The 17162-nt window shown below is 46.1% G+C and overlaps 1 protein-coding gene across 1 annotated transcript in view; it reads left to right on the forward strand.

Moving 5' to 3' along the window:
- Positions 1–779: 779 nt before the first annotated feature.
- CDH17 (cadherin 17) overlaps positions 780–17162 on the forward strand; it is a 54457-nt gene continuing 38074 nt past the window's right edge. Inside the window, exons 1-4 of the mRNA XM_088471499.1 lie at positions 780–877; positions 3401–3585; positions 11231–11362; positions 13937–14087. Of these exons, the coding sequence (XP_088327625.1) occupies positions 796–877; positions 3401–3585; positions 11231–11362; positions 13937–14087 (550 nt within the window). The 5' untranslated portion in view covers positions 780–795. The remainder of the gene's footprint in view (positions 878–3400; positions 3586–11230; positions 11363–13936; positions 14088–17162) is intronic.

Below are 17162 nucleotides of genomic sequence, written 5' to 3' on the forward strand. Positions count from 1 at the left end.
ACAACTGCAAAAGGAATCCCTTTATGGTCATTGATAAATGATAGCTAGACGCTTATTGGTTGCTATGGTAATCACTTTACTTCTTACTGATGGCCTGGATCGGCTCCTCTCGGAACCTCTGTCCCGGCAGCTCATTAATGATACATTCAGGCGATCAAAGATTCCTTATTGCTATGAATTGCAGAACAACAGGTGTTATTTTATAGAATGTACTAGATAAATGATAGCTATAATCTGCTACAGGCAACATTTCCACTTGTCCTCTTTTGAAGATTTGATACATCTCCCCCAGAGTATGGACTAATTACTTAACTAACTTATACCTTCACAATGCTAGATAAACCCAGCTTTGCAATAGTAACTTATACCTTCACAATGCTAGATAAACCCAGCTTTGCAATAGTAACTTATACCTTCACAATGCTAGATAAACCCAGCTTTGCAATAGTAATGTATCCATATAGGGGTGATTATATAGTCATCCATCTGGTACCATGTATAATATGCGATTAACTGAGCACAGACTTATTTCTGATCTGTATTGATTTAAATTCTGTCTGTAGTTGTTATAGTACAATCTGGAAGTACTGAATATTAGAATATTTACACTACTGTAGCATTCGCAGAGAGTTATGTTATTGTATGTAAATTACAGCTCCCTTGTTCTAGTAACATTGTCATGTAACACATATATAATCTTGTGTTTTTATCTCTAAAGGAATAGCATTTATCACAGTTCATGCCACTGATAAAGATGACCCCACAACACCCAATGCCAAACTAGTCTACCAAATCATGCAACAGATACCGGACGTAAGGAAAGATATGTATTTCCAGATTAAGACCACGACTGGGGAAATCTCCACCACTAGAAATGGTACGTATGGAACAATCGGGCTGTAGTTATGTGACCGGTGGTAACAATCAATTAGAACTAAAATGCTCATTGCAGATTAAAATTAAACCAGCCAACAGCTGGCTCAATTACTTAGGCTGCAAAAGGAGGTATTTCATTGATAAAACATGACGATTGTAAATCCTAATCCAGCTCATCCGCTTATTTTATCTCAATGAAAATGTCGTATGTCAGTGTCTGGCACAAATGAACTTCAAATACAATTATTTAGCATCATCGAACAATAGTATAATTTATGTCGGAATACAAGTATTATCAGAATGTTTTAATTTTATTATTTATTATTTAATTTTATCTAATATTATTTATTATCTAATAAAAATAAAGATATGGACACAATTATTATGCTGTAGATATTAACAACATTTTATATTAAATTAAAATTAAATTAGCCGATGGCTGTTTTTGGCAGATTTAAAGATGTTCTTCCCTTACTGACCAATTTGTCCCCTAATCCCGTAATTTAACTTTTACATTAAATGTTTCAACCATTAAACTTTGCCAACATACACAGTAAGCACAATAAAGTTAAAGGGCCTGCTATACTTTTAAGGAGCAATGCCAATGCTATTAATCATTCATTCATTGCCACTAATGAATTATTATGGTAAAATGCATATTGCAAAATTCATGTACATGGCAATGAAACGCAAAAGCACAATAAAATTCAACACAGGGAGCCTGATTCTGAGTTACACATAATGGGAATACAACTTCGGATGGCCGCTGCGAATGGATTGTGGATGGTATGCTAATGTGGCTGACTATACGCCTGTATTCTGAGTGGTACCCCCTCCCCTCCCCTTCCCCACTACTCCGTTCACAAGAGCACACGTCATCACTATTGTCACTCCAAATGCCCAATATTTTGTATAGATACACTTATCTCAGTTACCCAGTACCCTGCTGATTGTTGTAGTCCTAAATATATATATATATATATATATATATATATATATATATATTTATATTCCCCTAGGATACATTTAATAATTTGTACATTTACAAAAACAGAGCAGATTAAGGTCAGGGGATAATGACTGTATTTTGTTTCTCGGTGCAGTAATATTACCGTTTATGTGTGCCAGCAGGATGTCTTTTTATATCAATTCTGCCCATAACAGCTACTTTCACAGAAATTGAAAGCTCCAATTATTTTACAGGTACAGCCTGGTTGGTTTTGCCTTTTTCAAAAATTGCTGCTTTCAATCTCGGGACTAAATTGTCGAAACATCAGCATTTTCAACAGCCCACATGCTATTACATTTGATCTGATGTTTTTCTAACATCTTATGGGCTCTATTTACTAAGCAGTGTTAGGAGACAGAGTGAAAAGTGATAAGGTGCCAGCCAATCAGCTCCCAACTGTCATCTCACAGGCTGTGTTTGAAAAATGACAGTTGGGAGCTGATTGGCTGTCACCTTATCACTTTCCTATCACTTTTCACTCTGTCTCCTAACACTGCTTAGTAAATAGACCCCTATATCATTTACATTGTAGTTTATTCAATTTCAACCTATATGAGTCATTGCCTTGGAATGACATTACCCATCACATGCAGATGCAATGCACAAATGTGGAAAATAGCAGCATTTGGGGAGGGCATTTATTTGTAGGGATGGAGCCAAGTAAAGCGGCCCATACACGGTGCGATAAAGCAGCTGATCTGACGGATTGGTGCGATTTGGCTGTTATATCGCACCGTGTATGGGCCCGATGGCGGACCGAGTTGCACCCATAGGGTCGTATATCGCACCCCCTGATCTTACTGCAGGTTCAGTTGATCAGGGGACGCGATGTGCGATCCCGTGCAGCGCTATGCGGGTGGTGGAGGGGTGAGTCAGCATATCGGGCTGTCGGCCACCCGATCGCACCTTGTGTGGAGACCGCCCGATATGTCGGACGTCGGGTCCCCCGTCGCGGCGCACGGTGCCTATCGCACACCGTGTATGGCCCGCTTAAGTGTGGTAAGGAGATGTGCAAAAGGTATTACAATGTAGCTGTGCAAAACCATAGGGGTGGTTTCATTTTGGTGATTGTTTCTGTTTTTTTTTTAATTAAATATTAATTTCAAAGGTTGCATACTGTAGATGCACTGGCCGAGCAGGAGTAGTCAGGCAATTGTGTTCATAGCACAAACATCTTGCACTGATATCTCTGCCCCCCACCTCAACCCTTCCTCCACACATCCCACACATCCCTCCCAATACATGTATCACCGATACATACGCTACATGCATCTCTATGTTCCAATGCTGATTATGCCATCGGAGCCTCCATGACATCATTATACTCTCAGTTCCCTATAAGATTAAAGTACAAATAAATCCCTAAATTTTCGTTTTCTGGACGGCTCGTACAGTCTTCAAGAGACCAACAAATGCGCACAGTGTGAACGAGCCGCAATGGTTACTTCTTAAAGCCAGATGTAACAGGTAATGTAACAAACCATCTCTAACCATGTCTGCTCTCTCTGCCTGCAGGAAGTCTGAATATGAGGGCAGGAGATAAATTTGAACTTATTTTAAGTGTATCGGACTCAGCGGAGAATCCCTTTACTAGTAATGCAATGGTGACGATCTTAGTAAGAGAGAATCTCTGGAAGGAGCCGATGCCGGTCACTATAGTGGAAAACTCCACAGCGCCTCACCCCATGAAAATTACCCAGGTACACACTGCAGTATGAGACTGTTTGACTAATCTATTACAATCTAATATGAATGTAGTATTAAGGAACAGTTAAAGTGCTGGGAGCATTTGTGAAGTATGGACAGAGGACCTGATTCAGACCCGCTCACGAGTGCACAGTACTCACAAGCGGGTCAATGTCCCCCCTCTGCGCATATGCTGTCTCTGGCGTGCGCATGCGCGAGCCCCAGCGAGCAACGGCAGCTTCGTCGTTCCGGGGCTTACTACAAGACGGGGCGGCTGTTGATGTTGATTGACAGCTCGCCCCGTTTAGTAGACGGGGAGGGGGGGTGGTTGCACAAACACAGGTGTGCCCTTAGGAACGTCTGCCGTTTGTGTGCGGCCCTACCCACAGCTTTGCGAGCGGCCTGGAGGGCGAAACAAAAAAACAAAAAAAAAGCCCGGATTCAGAGCGAGCGCTCGCAAACAGCGAGCGCCTCTGAATCAGGCCCAGAATACTTAAGGTCTTGCACATACAATTAGTCTCACTAGTCTACTCTGCTGGAATGTCCAGATGACTTCTGAGTCTCAGCGACTTTCCCCACACTCCTGGGCGAGTAAATTGAATCATCACGGACGTTTTCGGTGCTTTACCGCATTTTCCGTATGTACCATCACCTGGCCGCTGGCTCTCTGATGCAGAGGGTAATGCCAGCTTTTGCTGCCATTACCCTATAGAAGCCTGTGGGCTTCTACAGTATCGTGCTGGTATGAGGGATCCTTCCAGCATGCCCCGTGACGGCCGCGTCAGTCTGCGCATACGCAGATGGACTCCCAGGTCATGAACCCGGAAGTACACGGCGAAAAGCGGATCACAAAGGACAGCTCTTATCGGAAGAGCTCTTCTTAGCGGTACTGATCGCATATGTTACTACATATGCAATCAGTAGGGATGTGGAGACTGGCGGTAAGTAGCGCCACTGTTAATACATCCCGCCCTGGGTGAGCCACGATTTATGGCTTTTCCCCCTCCCCCATACCTATTCTTTCTACCTGCCGGGGGAAAGTATTTTGAAGCAGGCAAGTAGACAATTAGGGCTTATACTGAGTCGCATGTCTGTCTGTGTCTTTTGAAGGTCCCACCTCTGCAACTTTATGCAAATACAGCTACTAGCCCTTCCCTCGTGTACAGCGTGCGTCTGCATGTCAAAGGACTGAGATGTCCAATTTAAGCACCTTTAGATGCTCAAATACCACTGGGTGCATTCTACATTTTAGAATGTAAGCTCTTTCAAGCAGGGCTCTCGACCCTCTTGTGCTTCTCCCTACTGTATTTTCATTTATCTCTTACTCCCCACTAGGGCAACTAACACTTGGCTGCTTATGTGAGTGTAAAGGTCGCTAATATAGCAATGTTTATTAACCTTGTCCGTGTCCTACTTGATATTGTATTGTAAGTCGCTGGTTATTTATTTGTATATGTACTTTGTAAGGTGCTGCGGAACACTTGTGGCGCCATATAGATAAATGATGATAATAATAATAATAATAGACACAAGCATTGGTCGCACCTTCAAACCTTGCACCAGCCCCGTGCTAGGTGCAGATCAGGGTCAGATCCAGGTGGAGTAGCGCTCTGTGTGACAATTGTTTGGTGCCCCAGCATGTCTGAAAAGGGGTGTGGTCTAATTTCCACAGACCACGCCCCTAGATGATGCAATGGCACGCCTCTTGTTTTACACCATACTGGAACACAAGGGACAGTGCCCGAAAAATAGCACTGTCCTGCTGAAATCAGGTTTGGGGGACTGCACCTCTATGGGGTGGCGCCCTTGTTCGGGTCTGGTGCAGATTCTTCATCAGAGCATAATCTCCAAAATGAGCGATTATGCGCCTGAGTTTGAAACCACTTCAGCAACATGCCCACATCACTCCTATAGCACTCCCATAAGCTGGACCATCTTCGCACGTCCGCTCAGCAACCAGGAACACCCAAAACATTTCTAAGATATTTCTGAGACTATGGCCCCCATTTACTAACAAGTTTTATCACCAAAACGAGTGATAAATTTCACTGTGTATGATAAGAGAGACGTAGTGTATTCAGAGGCGTCACTAGGGTTGGTGTCACCCGGTGCTGTAACGCACGGTGACACCCCCCCCTCCTCCTCAACCAAAAAAAAATTGGGACCAAAGTGCAGGGCAGCCATCAGAAATGGTGGGGACCAGGACTGGCAATATAGGCAGAGTCCCCCACTCACCGTGTTTCTGCAACTCCAGTTCCGCAGCGTCTCCCCGGTCAGCATCCCTTCTGTCTCCCCGGCCAGCATCCCTTCTGTCTCTAGGCAGCACTCACATACAGCCCTAACAGACCACAGACACTTACCTTCTCCTATGTTTTCTGGCTGCTCCTCTTCACGCTATGGCTGGATCCTGTCAGTGGTGCAACGTGCGTGATATCATGAAGTCTTTAGCGCCTAAGCTCAAATTAAAAAAAAACTTTATTGTATCAGGCAGCCGCAATCCCCCACAAACACTTCTTCTCTCTCTCTCTCTCTCTCTCTCTCTCTCTCTCTCTCTCTCTCTCTCTCTCTCTCAGCGATCCCCCTCACATTCCCCTCTCTCTCTGCAATCTTCCCACGTTCTACTTTGTGCCCTTTTTGTGTCACTGATTCCCCCCCACATACACAGACACATTCCCCTCTTTCTCTCTGTGATTTTCACACACATTTCTCTCTGTCAGTAAGCCCCCTTCCCCACACACACACACATTCCCCTCAGTCAGTAAGCCCCCTTCCCCACACACATTCCCCTCAGTCAGTAAGCCCCCTTCCCCACACACACACATTCCCCTCAGTCAGTAAGCCCCCTTCCCCACACACACACATTCCCCTCAGTCAGTAAGCCCCCTTCCCCACACACACACACATTTCTCTCTGTCAGTAAGCCCCCTTCCCCACACACACACATTTCTCTCTGTCAGTAAGCCCCCTTCCCCACACACACACACACACACATTCCCCTCAGTCAGTAAGCCCCCTTCCCCACACATACACATTCCAATCAGTCAGTAAGCCCCCTTTCCCACACACACACACACATTTCTCTCTGTCAGTAAGCCCCCTTCCCCACACACACATTTCTCTCTGTCAGTAAGCCCCCTTCCCCACACACATACACATTCCCCTCAGTCAGTAAGCCCCCTTCCCCACACACATTTCTCTCTGTCAGTAAGCCCCCTTCCCCACTCACACACATTCCCCTCAGTCAGTGAGCCCCCCTCTACACACTCATTCCCCTCTGTCAATGAGCCCTCCTCCCCCCACACACCCACACATTCCCCTCGGTGAGTGAGCCCCCATCCCCACATACACAAATTCCCCTCCGTGAGTGAGCCCCCGTCCCCACATACACATTCCCCTCAGTCAATAAGCCCCCCTCCCCACACTCATTCCTCTGTCAGTGAGCCCCCCTCTCCACACATGCACTTCCCTCCATGAGTAAGCCCCCCTCCCCCCACACACACATTCTCTTTCTGTCAATGAGCTCCCCTCCCCAGACATTCCCTACAGTTGAGCTCCCCCACACATTCCTGTCAGTAAGCCCCCATCCCCCCACATTCCCCTCTGTGAGTGAGACCCCCACAGACATTCCCCTCTCTGTCATTCTGTGCCCATCCCCCCTTTACCTCTAGTGTGCCTTTGCTGAAGCCTGTTTCAAGGGTAATGACTGAGGAGTCAGAGGCAGAGCAGTGGAGAAGCATGGAGCTCAGCTCAGGCATGTACTACCCTTGGCTGCTCTGAGCTCCTTTTAAGGTGGCTGGTCTGGGGGAGGGGCCAGCCACCAGGAAGTACAGCTACAGTCAGTGTGGCAGCGAGGGATCTAGCTGCTTCCGTAACAGTGAGCTGCTGCCCGACTCTGCGGATCTCCACTGCCACTGCCGGCATGCACTGGGATCCCGGGCTGGCTCATTACTCCGCGCTGCGGGCCCCCCTCTCTGTCCAGTAGCGGGGAGCAGACTGTGGGATGCGGGCAGCTGCATTAGTGTGGTGGCGGCAACGCATGCAGGGGGGTGCGGGCAGGAGTGTGCGGCTTTTGGTGTCACCCCCTTGGAGGGTGACACCCGGTGCGGCGCGCACCCCCCTTGTGACGCCACTGAGTGTATTTAATATGCACAGAGGTAAATTAAACACCTGAACCTGGATGTGACCTCTTTTTCTGATAGAAAGGGTTTATTGTGGAGCGCTGAGATTGTGGGTGGGGTCAGAGGGTAGCTTTAGTATATGGGGGTGGAGTTTAGGAGCCATTTTAGTGTGTGCTGGTGGAAGGCATTTTAGACAGCTTTCCTGGAGTTGTTCCCACCCTTCCCCCCCAATTTTTACTTGTGTTGTCAGCTTTCTAGTGGCGGGAAAGAATGGTGGCAGTCGCCATCTGCCTTAGCAGCTTGAGGTGCTCTCCCGTCAATACATGATTTAGGCTGATTATACCCTAATGGGGTCAGCGGCATCACCGATCTCGGTGGGCCTCACGTGGTGTTATTGGGTGGGAGGTGGATACCTTAGGCAGGATAATGGGCTGGCGGATCATCCCCCCATTTGGAAGAATGTCGTAGTGCAGTTGGTGATATTGCATTTTGGGGCCGTTCTTTCTGCGCCACCATACTGTGGCCCTGATTCAGAGATGGACGCTCTGAAAGAGCGCTCGCTCCGAATCTGGGCGTTTTTTTTTGTTGTGCGGCCTCCTGGCCGCTCGCATAGCTGTGGGTGACCACCCACAGCTATAGCGAGCGGCCAGGATGATTGTCGCGATGGTCAAGACCATTGCGACCATCGGGCGGCTTGCAACGAGACCCTTGTGGTAGGGTCTCATGGCTGCAAGCCCCAGAGAGCTTCTGGCTCTAATAGAGCCGGGAAGCTCTCTCACTGACATCACTGGTTATGTCAGTGGGGCCGCCCACAAATGGCAGGCGTTCGCTTGGGAACACCTCCATTTGTGAAGCCACCCCCCGGCCATGCCTACAAAAATCAACATCGACAGCCGCCCCTTTTGTAGTGAGCCACGGAGCAAGAGAGTTTCTCTCTCGCTCCGGGGCTTGCGCACGCGCAGTGCGGCCGCTGCGCGTGTGCAGAGTACACCATCGACCCACTCACGAGCGCTCAAGCGCTTGCGAGCGGGTCTGAATCAGGCCCTGTGTCTGTCTCTTTGCTTTCTCTTATTAGCTAGTTCATTTACAGTCACCCATCAGGTGATGGGGGAGGCACCCATCAGGTGATGGGGAGTTTAATGTTGCTCCAGCCAATCAGCTCCCAACTGTCATTTTTCTAACAGTTGACAGTTGGGAGCTGATTGGCTGGAGCGCCATTATCATACACAGTGACATTTATCACTCGTTTTGGTGATAAAACTCATTAGTACATGAGGCCCTATATGTCTTAATCACAACTGTGACTTGTGCGCATGGGCTCGCAACTTAGATGCATACTCAGTGACCGACATCCGCAGTGCATGCTGTTGAAAATGGAGAGCACTACTGTGCAAGATCCATGTCACTTCTCCAGGGATGCTTCATTCCCTGTACCACAATAGCCACCGAGGCTACTACTGCATATGGTGGAAGGAGGGGGCTGCATCCTCGGCTTCTCGGACTGGGTATCATAGCCTTTCAGAGTAATAATGACATGGCAGAGCAGCAGCTAGCAGTGTCACATCTGAGAAGCTGATGGATGCTTTTCCTTCATGTTAGCAGCCGGTGTGCCATGTAGGGGCTAGCTGATTTCTAAGGTCATTGGATGACCAATGTTTTTAGAATAATGTTATGTTGCACCTAATGGCAAAATTACTGCATTGCATAGGCGTGCAAATGAGCTGTGCAGAGTCTACGCCCTCATACCCCTTAGACAGCCCACAGCGTCTCCTCTCTGCATCTTGCACTTCTCCTAGTGAAGGGGCAGACTCTTTTTGAATCCAAGATGACCGATGTGAAATTACTGTATAGAGCAGTTTCACATTGGCCATCTTGAATTCAAAACAATGCTGCCTCTTCCCTGGGAGTAAGACGAGATTGGGATGGCCATCCATGGGTTAGCCATCAATAGTTACCATCGATGGTACCATTAGTGGTTAACCTCAATGGTATGAAACCAGTGATGATGGAATCATTGATGGTTTCACCCATCGATGGTCATCTCTGCTCTATCACTCACTTGGCAAGGGGGTCAATCAGAGGTGAAAGCAGGGCTTTGCGGCTGGTGTCGGGGGTTGAGCTAGACTCCACGTCCCAGTGCCAAGTGGCAAGAAGAATAAAAACATTGGGGGGCTCTGTACCATTGATAAAAAAAGAACCATTGAATCTCCAGTGTTCTCCACAATCAATAAAAACTAATCTGTCATCGGTGGTTAACCATTAATGGTTGTTAACCATCGATGGTTGATGGCCATCTCGAAATGTGTGAAAGAAACAATATAGCTGCGTGAGTGAGTAATCTATGTCCTGAAGGGTGGCAGGAGGGGGGGGGAGTTGTGTATGTCCCTGGGAAGTGTCCAATAGTGTATGTCCTGGGGAGAGGGGGGGCAGGCTATGTCCCGGGAGAGGGGGGGCTGATGCACATATATTGCCCTTAACCTGGGCACGCCAATGCTTTTTTGCAAAGGCCACTAGTAACACATCTATAACGCACCGGAAGTGCTGCACGAAGCGTGCGTACAGTGTGTTTAAGCAAGAGAGAGCCATGACACGTGTCATCTGATATACTGGGTTAGTGCAAGGAAGCACTGAGAGCAATGTTTTGGTATTTGAAAGCTGAGTTTGTAAAATGATCCACACAATGGAAAATGTAACCAGACGTGTGTTACAAGTGCCAAGGCTGCCTGAACGCTGATTCCATTAGTGTTTTGTGTAAAGCACAGTGTTTTAACCTGTTCATTCTTGAAGATCTGCTAATGCATTTCTAGTAATTGGAATTGTGGTTCAAGGTATACAAATCATATTAATGAACCAATAGACTCAGGAGGGCAATTGTCCCCATCCACACCCAGGGCAAGGGCCTGATTAAGGGTCACAGGGTTTCAAACCGTAAATGTTTTTTAATTGATGGTAGTATTTTTACCATTCGATGGTGGCTTTCCGAGGTTTACCGCCATCAAACGGTAATGATTCGATGGTGCTCCGATGGTAACGGGGCAGTGGTTAACCTCAATGGAGAGGAACTGGCTGCCAGGAATTATCTTTCTGAAGGAGTCTGAACAGGACCTTTGGGTAGCAGCCATGCCTGAATTTAGACACCCAGGAGGTGAATGTGAGGACAACACCGGGACTATGGAGCAGCAGGTACTGTACACCATAACTGCTCCTGGCCCCGCCCCATATCCCACCCCCAGTCTTGTCCCTGATCCTGTCCCCAATCCTGCCCTTGGCCAGCCGCACTTAAGGGATATTGTGCATGCGCAAATCATATGAATAGTTTTCTCCATCAAATTTTTTGATGTGATGGAAAGTTTCGATGGCGGAAGCCCAATCATCATTTGATGGTGGGCTTCCAATGTCCATCCCGAGGGAGGAGCTGTGGCCAGTGCTGTGTGGGTGTGGCCAGTGCTGTGTGGGTGTGGCCAGTGCCATGTGACTGAAACAACCAAGACAAGGATCATAAAACACAGCAGAGTAACGCAGATTGTTCTGTATGCTTTAGGTCAGGTGGAATGATGACAGTGTGATATATGAACTGCACCAACGAGACAAATTACAGAGGTTTCCTTTTTCCATTGATCAAAACGGAGATATTAATGTAACTGAACCACTGGACCGAGAAGAGCAAGAAGAGGTAACAAATGTTATTTAACATGTTGTATAATGAAAATAAGCCATCTGATTCTGTCATTTTCCCTTTCAGAGATAATGAAAGTAAATGTATAATTGCAGACCATTAGTGCACATAACAGCATGTTACTAATGAGCCCCAGAGGTATATTTACAAACCTCGGACTAAGGGGTCTATTTATTAACTGTCGGGTTTTAGACCTGCTAATTACTATTTCCTATTGAGATTTATCACACAACTCGGACATCAGCCAATAAAAGGCGTGTGCCTGCATGATAGGAAGTGAATCTAAAGGTTGTGTCCGAGTCTAAATCGAATGCACCTCCCAGGGGTTTGATATACTGATGTGCGCCTTCTTCAGTGGCATATTTATAATGGGTACAGAGGGGTCCACACTGCACACCCTGCACCCAAATATTATGCTCACTGCTCTCCTGCACATATATCACCTGGAAAATTTGCGTTATCCGTTTTCCCAGAGACTTGAACATGCACTATAGACTGGTACAGTACCAGAGTCTATTCAGCTGCGCCACTTGCAAGAGAGGAGGGGGCACGCACAGAGACTGTACATAGGCCCCTTCCTCTCTTATGCCACTCCTGGCTCCCTTACAGTTATTTTAGACTTGTGTAGTGAGTGAACTCACATTTTGATGCTGCGTAAATGAACTAATGGCTATCTCTAAATCAGGCCCTATGTTTGTTATTGTAAGTGTAACATCAGTTAAGCAGATTTATATTTAGCGGGATGTAGTCGTCATCCTGGCATTCAGAATCCCGGCGCTCAGATTGCAGGCGACGAGATCCCGATGGGTCAGAATGCTGACAACTTGTAACGGTAAGTATGAGGGTTAGGGTTAGGCTGCAGGAGGGAGGGGGGGGATTAAGATTAGGTTTAAATTATGGAAGTGGAGGGTTAGGGTTAGGCTGCGGGGTGATGGTTAGGGTTAGGCTGCGGGGTGAGGGTTAGGCTGCGAGGTGAGGGTTAAGGTTAGGCTGCGGGGTAAAGGTTAAGGTTAGGCTGCAGGGGTGAGGGTTAGGCTTATGCTGCGAGAGGTATGGGTTAGGGTTAGGATTAGGGTAAGGGTTAGCCTGAAAATACTAAACGAAATTCGCCAGCAATTTCACTGTCGGGATCCCGCTGCCAGCATTCTGACCACCGGGATTCTGAATGCCGGGATGCCGTACCCAACCCAAATTTAGCAGCTTATAAAGAGGTGTATTGACACAATTTACTATCTTTCAGACTGAAAAATATTATGGGCCCGATTCAGAGCCGCTCGCAAGTGGCTCGATGGTTGCCCATTGCGCACGCGCTGCGTCCGGCGTATGCAAGCCCCGCTGAGCAACTGAAGTTCACTCGCTACGGAGCTCACAACAAGACGGGGCCACTGTCGCTGTTGATTGACAGCTCGCCCTGTTTTGTGGGCGGGTAGGGGGGGTGGCCGGACAAACGCAGGCGTTCCCTTAGGAACGCCTGGCGTTTGTAGGAGGGGTTACTGACATCACTAGTGATGTCAGTAGTGGACTATTAGAGCAGGAAGTCCACTCGGGCTTGCGGCAGCTAGACCCAACCCCAGGGTCTCGTCGTAAGCCCGATGGTCGCTATTATCGCGACGGTATCCGGCTGCTCACACAAGCTTTGCGAGCGGCCGGAAAAAAACAAACAAAAAAAAAGCCCTCATTCAGAGTGAGCGCCCGCCAGCAGCGAGCGGCTCTGAATGAGGTCCTATGTCTTTTTAAAAAAAAAAGAAAAATAGCATTGGACTAAAAAGTTATATGCGCCATCCTCAAAGGAGAAGAGCTTTTATTATACAGGGGACGTTCGCATCCAATGCTTCAGAACTTTACATTTCTCTGGAAAACACAAAGCTCATGGCCACACATGACATAGGTCTTAAGATGAATTTTTATTTTTACTGGAGATGAGCAGGCTCGGATTGTTTGGGATTTTCCTGCCAATTTCGGATCTTTGCCGCCAAATTTCTGGTCTCAGAAAGAGGCTAAACGGTATATTTACTAAAGTGATAGTTTTTAGAAGTGGAGATGTTGCCCGTAGCAACCAATCAGATTCTAGCTATTATCTTCTAGAAGGTGCTAGTTAGATGTTAAGTAGAATCTGATTGGTTGCTACGGGCAACATCTCCATTTCTAAAAACTCTCACTTTAGTAAATATACCCCTAAGAGTAAAAAAAAAAAAAAGACAAAAGTCCATGAAAGATGACGTTTGTTCATGAAAGATGACGTTTTGGCTCTTTCGGAGACCCGAAATTTGGCGGGAAATATCAGAATTTTGTGGGAAAATCAAAACCTGCACATCTCTAATCCTTAATCATACACATGACCAGTGAGAATCTGCATGGAAACATGTACAAGGTTTAATGTTGTTGCACATAACTTACATCAACACAATGTGCTTTCCATGTAAAGTTTTCCCATCATTTTTTCTTTCCTGACACTAACTGATAACGTTCTTCCCAGCTAAAGTAATTCTAAGGATTTGACCGGTGTTCATTTTCATGAAACACTCTCCTACAGTATAAGCCCCATAAAAAAACCCATACACTGTTTTTCAGTATATCTTCTATGCACTGGCAAAAAATCAGAATGGCGTGGCTGTGGCGAAACCCCTAGAAATTGAGGTCATCGTTGAAGACATCAATGACAACCCGCCCGTCTGTCCAGCAGCTGTAACTCGTTTTGAAATCCAGGAAACTGAAAGTATTGGTAAGAAATAGAACTATTGTCATTAGTGCGTTCACCAATTTATTGTCACACAACTTCCACTGGGGGGGGGGGGGGGGGAAGAATATATAATCTAATATTTTGCCAAACTGTGGGCCTGAGTTGTACACTCTTCCAATGTACACGCAGTTGTGCGATTATCGGTGGACTGCAAATGCGTCCCAGCCACATTGCTCACGCTTGTTAATTGAATTGCGATTACAGTTGCCGTCAGGATTCAATTGCAAGTGTTTGACAGGAGGTGAACTGTTTGTGAGAGGTAACGTGGAGTGACGACTAAAACTTAGGCGTGTCCTGGCCGTTTTCGATGCTTTAACAGCAGTGTCTGTGATCCTCTATGCAGAGAACATGGCTCCAGCGGCTCAGATATGGCGGTAATGCTGAATGACCACAGACTCACTGAAGAAGTCAATGTTTGCCTGACCTGCCTCCGATGCTGCCTATGTATAGGCTGTTTCGGACATTTGCGATGACTCAAGTGAACGTCTCAGTACAAGACCCAGCGTCTGCTTAATTAGCATATTTCCGCACATCCAGAGCTGCAAAAACCGCGTCTGCGGCAGCAATAGCCTACAACTCTGGATCAAGCCTTATTTTGATAATGCGAACCCAAATTACCAAGTTCATTTGAAATTGACTTTTAAAAATAAAGAAATAAATGTTATTGGTTTTCACAATAACAGAAATAATCTAGAAAACATCAATCAACAAAGGTTACACTCATTATTGGGTGACAATGAGGGGATCCAGAGGAGGGGGATAGGGCACAATCAGTAGGTATGGTAATAACCAATGAGAAATAGTCTGCACAGGCAGACGATCAGGAATGCATAGAACTAGCGATACTAATTGGGAACTACAAACAACTTTACTTGGTAACGGCGTAACCATTTTACCTGCCAAGATCAATGAAGAAACAACAGTTGGAGAGGGAAATGGGGTTGGAGGACGACTTGCTACATTTATAGAATAGGGGGAAATAATTGGAGATCAAAGTAAAATGTATTCAAGGGGGCTTTGGCCTCGAAGTGGGTAGTTCATGTTCTTCTAAAACTGTCTGGCGTGTTGTATTAAATGGGATGTAGTCAGCATCCCAGCGTGCCAGCGCTGGAATCCTGACAGTGTCGGGATCCCGGCTCCAGAATCCTGACCGCCGGCGTCACGAAGGTAATTATCGAGGGTTAGGGGTTAGGCACTAGGGGAAGGGTTAGGTACTAAGGGGGAAGGGGTAAGTTGGGTTTAGGCACTAGAGGGGAGGTTAGGTTCAGGCACCAGGGAGGGAGGGTTAGGGAAAGGGTAGAGTATACCATTAGTAGTACTTACTTACAGGTGTCGGAATTCTGACTGTCGGTATTCTGACTGGCGTCATCCCGACCGCCGGGATCCCATACCCGACCCGTATAAAATTACTCTGATGTTTTCCATACGACATGTTGAACAAAGGCTAGAAATAGCGGCAGTGTATGAGGAAGGGTTTTGTTTTTCTCATACTGGGCGATACATTTAGTTGCATTAAATGATAGAGGAGTTTGTCTAGCAGTGTCTGGATTGGACCTTTGGAGAAGTGAGCTGAATGTCGGTTATTGACTTCATAAGACCGTGTATTTTGGTGCAGTATGGAAACAACCCAGACATGTCCACCAAATGTGCAGAAGAGTTGCCTCTTTGTCCACACAACGTCCAGCATATCTAGCATGTCAGAAGAGTTGGGAAAGATGACATGAAATCACATTGGTAGGGTACCCAGTAGACTGTAGAAAAGCTTGAAAAAAATTATCTTTGACACTCACGGAGATGGAAACTACAGCTAGATTAGCTCTGGTGTTGTCTATCTGATTCTAGCGTCTCTCAAGTGTCCCTTTCCCAAGCCAGCTCACGCAAGTCTTTCCGATGTTAGTTATGGGATAATTGTAATTGGTAAATGGAGGACATTGAAACTTTGCATAACACTTAAGAATGGCAAATCCATCCTAGCTGGGATATTGGTGGCACTGGTGAGTGTTTATGAAGTAAAATCTGGAGCTCAGGTCTGCAAAATTGGGGGACCAAGTAGGCCATCAGGTCAGGAGCCAACTGGTTGAAGAGACCCACTAGGTATTTTCGGGTGTCGTTGGTGATATTTTTGATGCGGATTAAATTTCTTCTGTTCTGGTTCCTGATGTCTTCTAGGTATTCTTTAAAGGCCTCATATTTCAAGGTTAGTCAGATCCTGTTTTTTCCCAAAGCAGCTTGGTAACTTCACACCTCATCTACATACTATTCACTTATGTCTGAACAAGAGACCTACTCTGCCAGCTCTGTTTTGTGCTCTTTGGTGATCGCTCTCATTTCAGTCTGCGTTGTTCTCGTCACTATGGAATTATGTCGCTGGCAGTTATTCATTAGTCTGCCGTAGAGAGGTCGTCAGAATCACAAGCAGCATCTGGATTGTTACTATTTGCACTTGCCTTCTCCAGTGCTTTGAAGATGCTATGATTTCATCTAGAGATGTGCGGTTTGGTTTTACTCGGATATGTTTGGGTCTCAAAAACTGCATCATATTGGCTATCCAGCTGTCACGTGTTTTGGATAAATCTGAACTTGTGATAATTTGGTGGTAAGAACGGAATAAAACCAAACCCGCACATCTCTAATTTGGTCTAGGAGCGGATTCTCATCACAATGTCCGAAACGTTCAGAGAATGCTCAAAGTGTAGTATAGTATACAATGTTCCAGAGGCTAGAAATATGTAGGTCCCAGCTTGGCCTTTTTTGTTTAATTTATAGGGGTATATTTACTAAGGTGCGGGTTTTTAGAAGTGGTTTTGTTGCCCATAACAACCAATCAGATTCTACTTAACATTTATCGAGCACCTTCTAGAAGGTAATAGCTAGGATCTGATTGGTTGCTATGGGCAACAAAACCACTTCTAAAAACCTGCACCTTAGTAAATATACCCCATAGGCTTTAAGGCTACCCTCCAGAATTTTCTTCTGGAAAAGTATTTTTTCTTATATTTGAATACTTTTTATTAGTATAGTTGTAGTGCTTTGAAATGCACTTTATATCTATGTGTG

This window comes from Taudactylus pleione, unplaced genomic scaffold (assembly GCF_031769625.1).
Source record: "Taudactylus pleione unplaced genomic scaffold, aTauple2 ptg000114l, whole genome shotgun sequence".
In the NCBI taxonomy this organism is placed as follows: domain Eukaryota; kingdom Metazoa; phylum Chordata; class Amphibia; order Anura; family Myobatrachidae; genus Taudactylus; species Taudactylus pleione.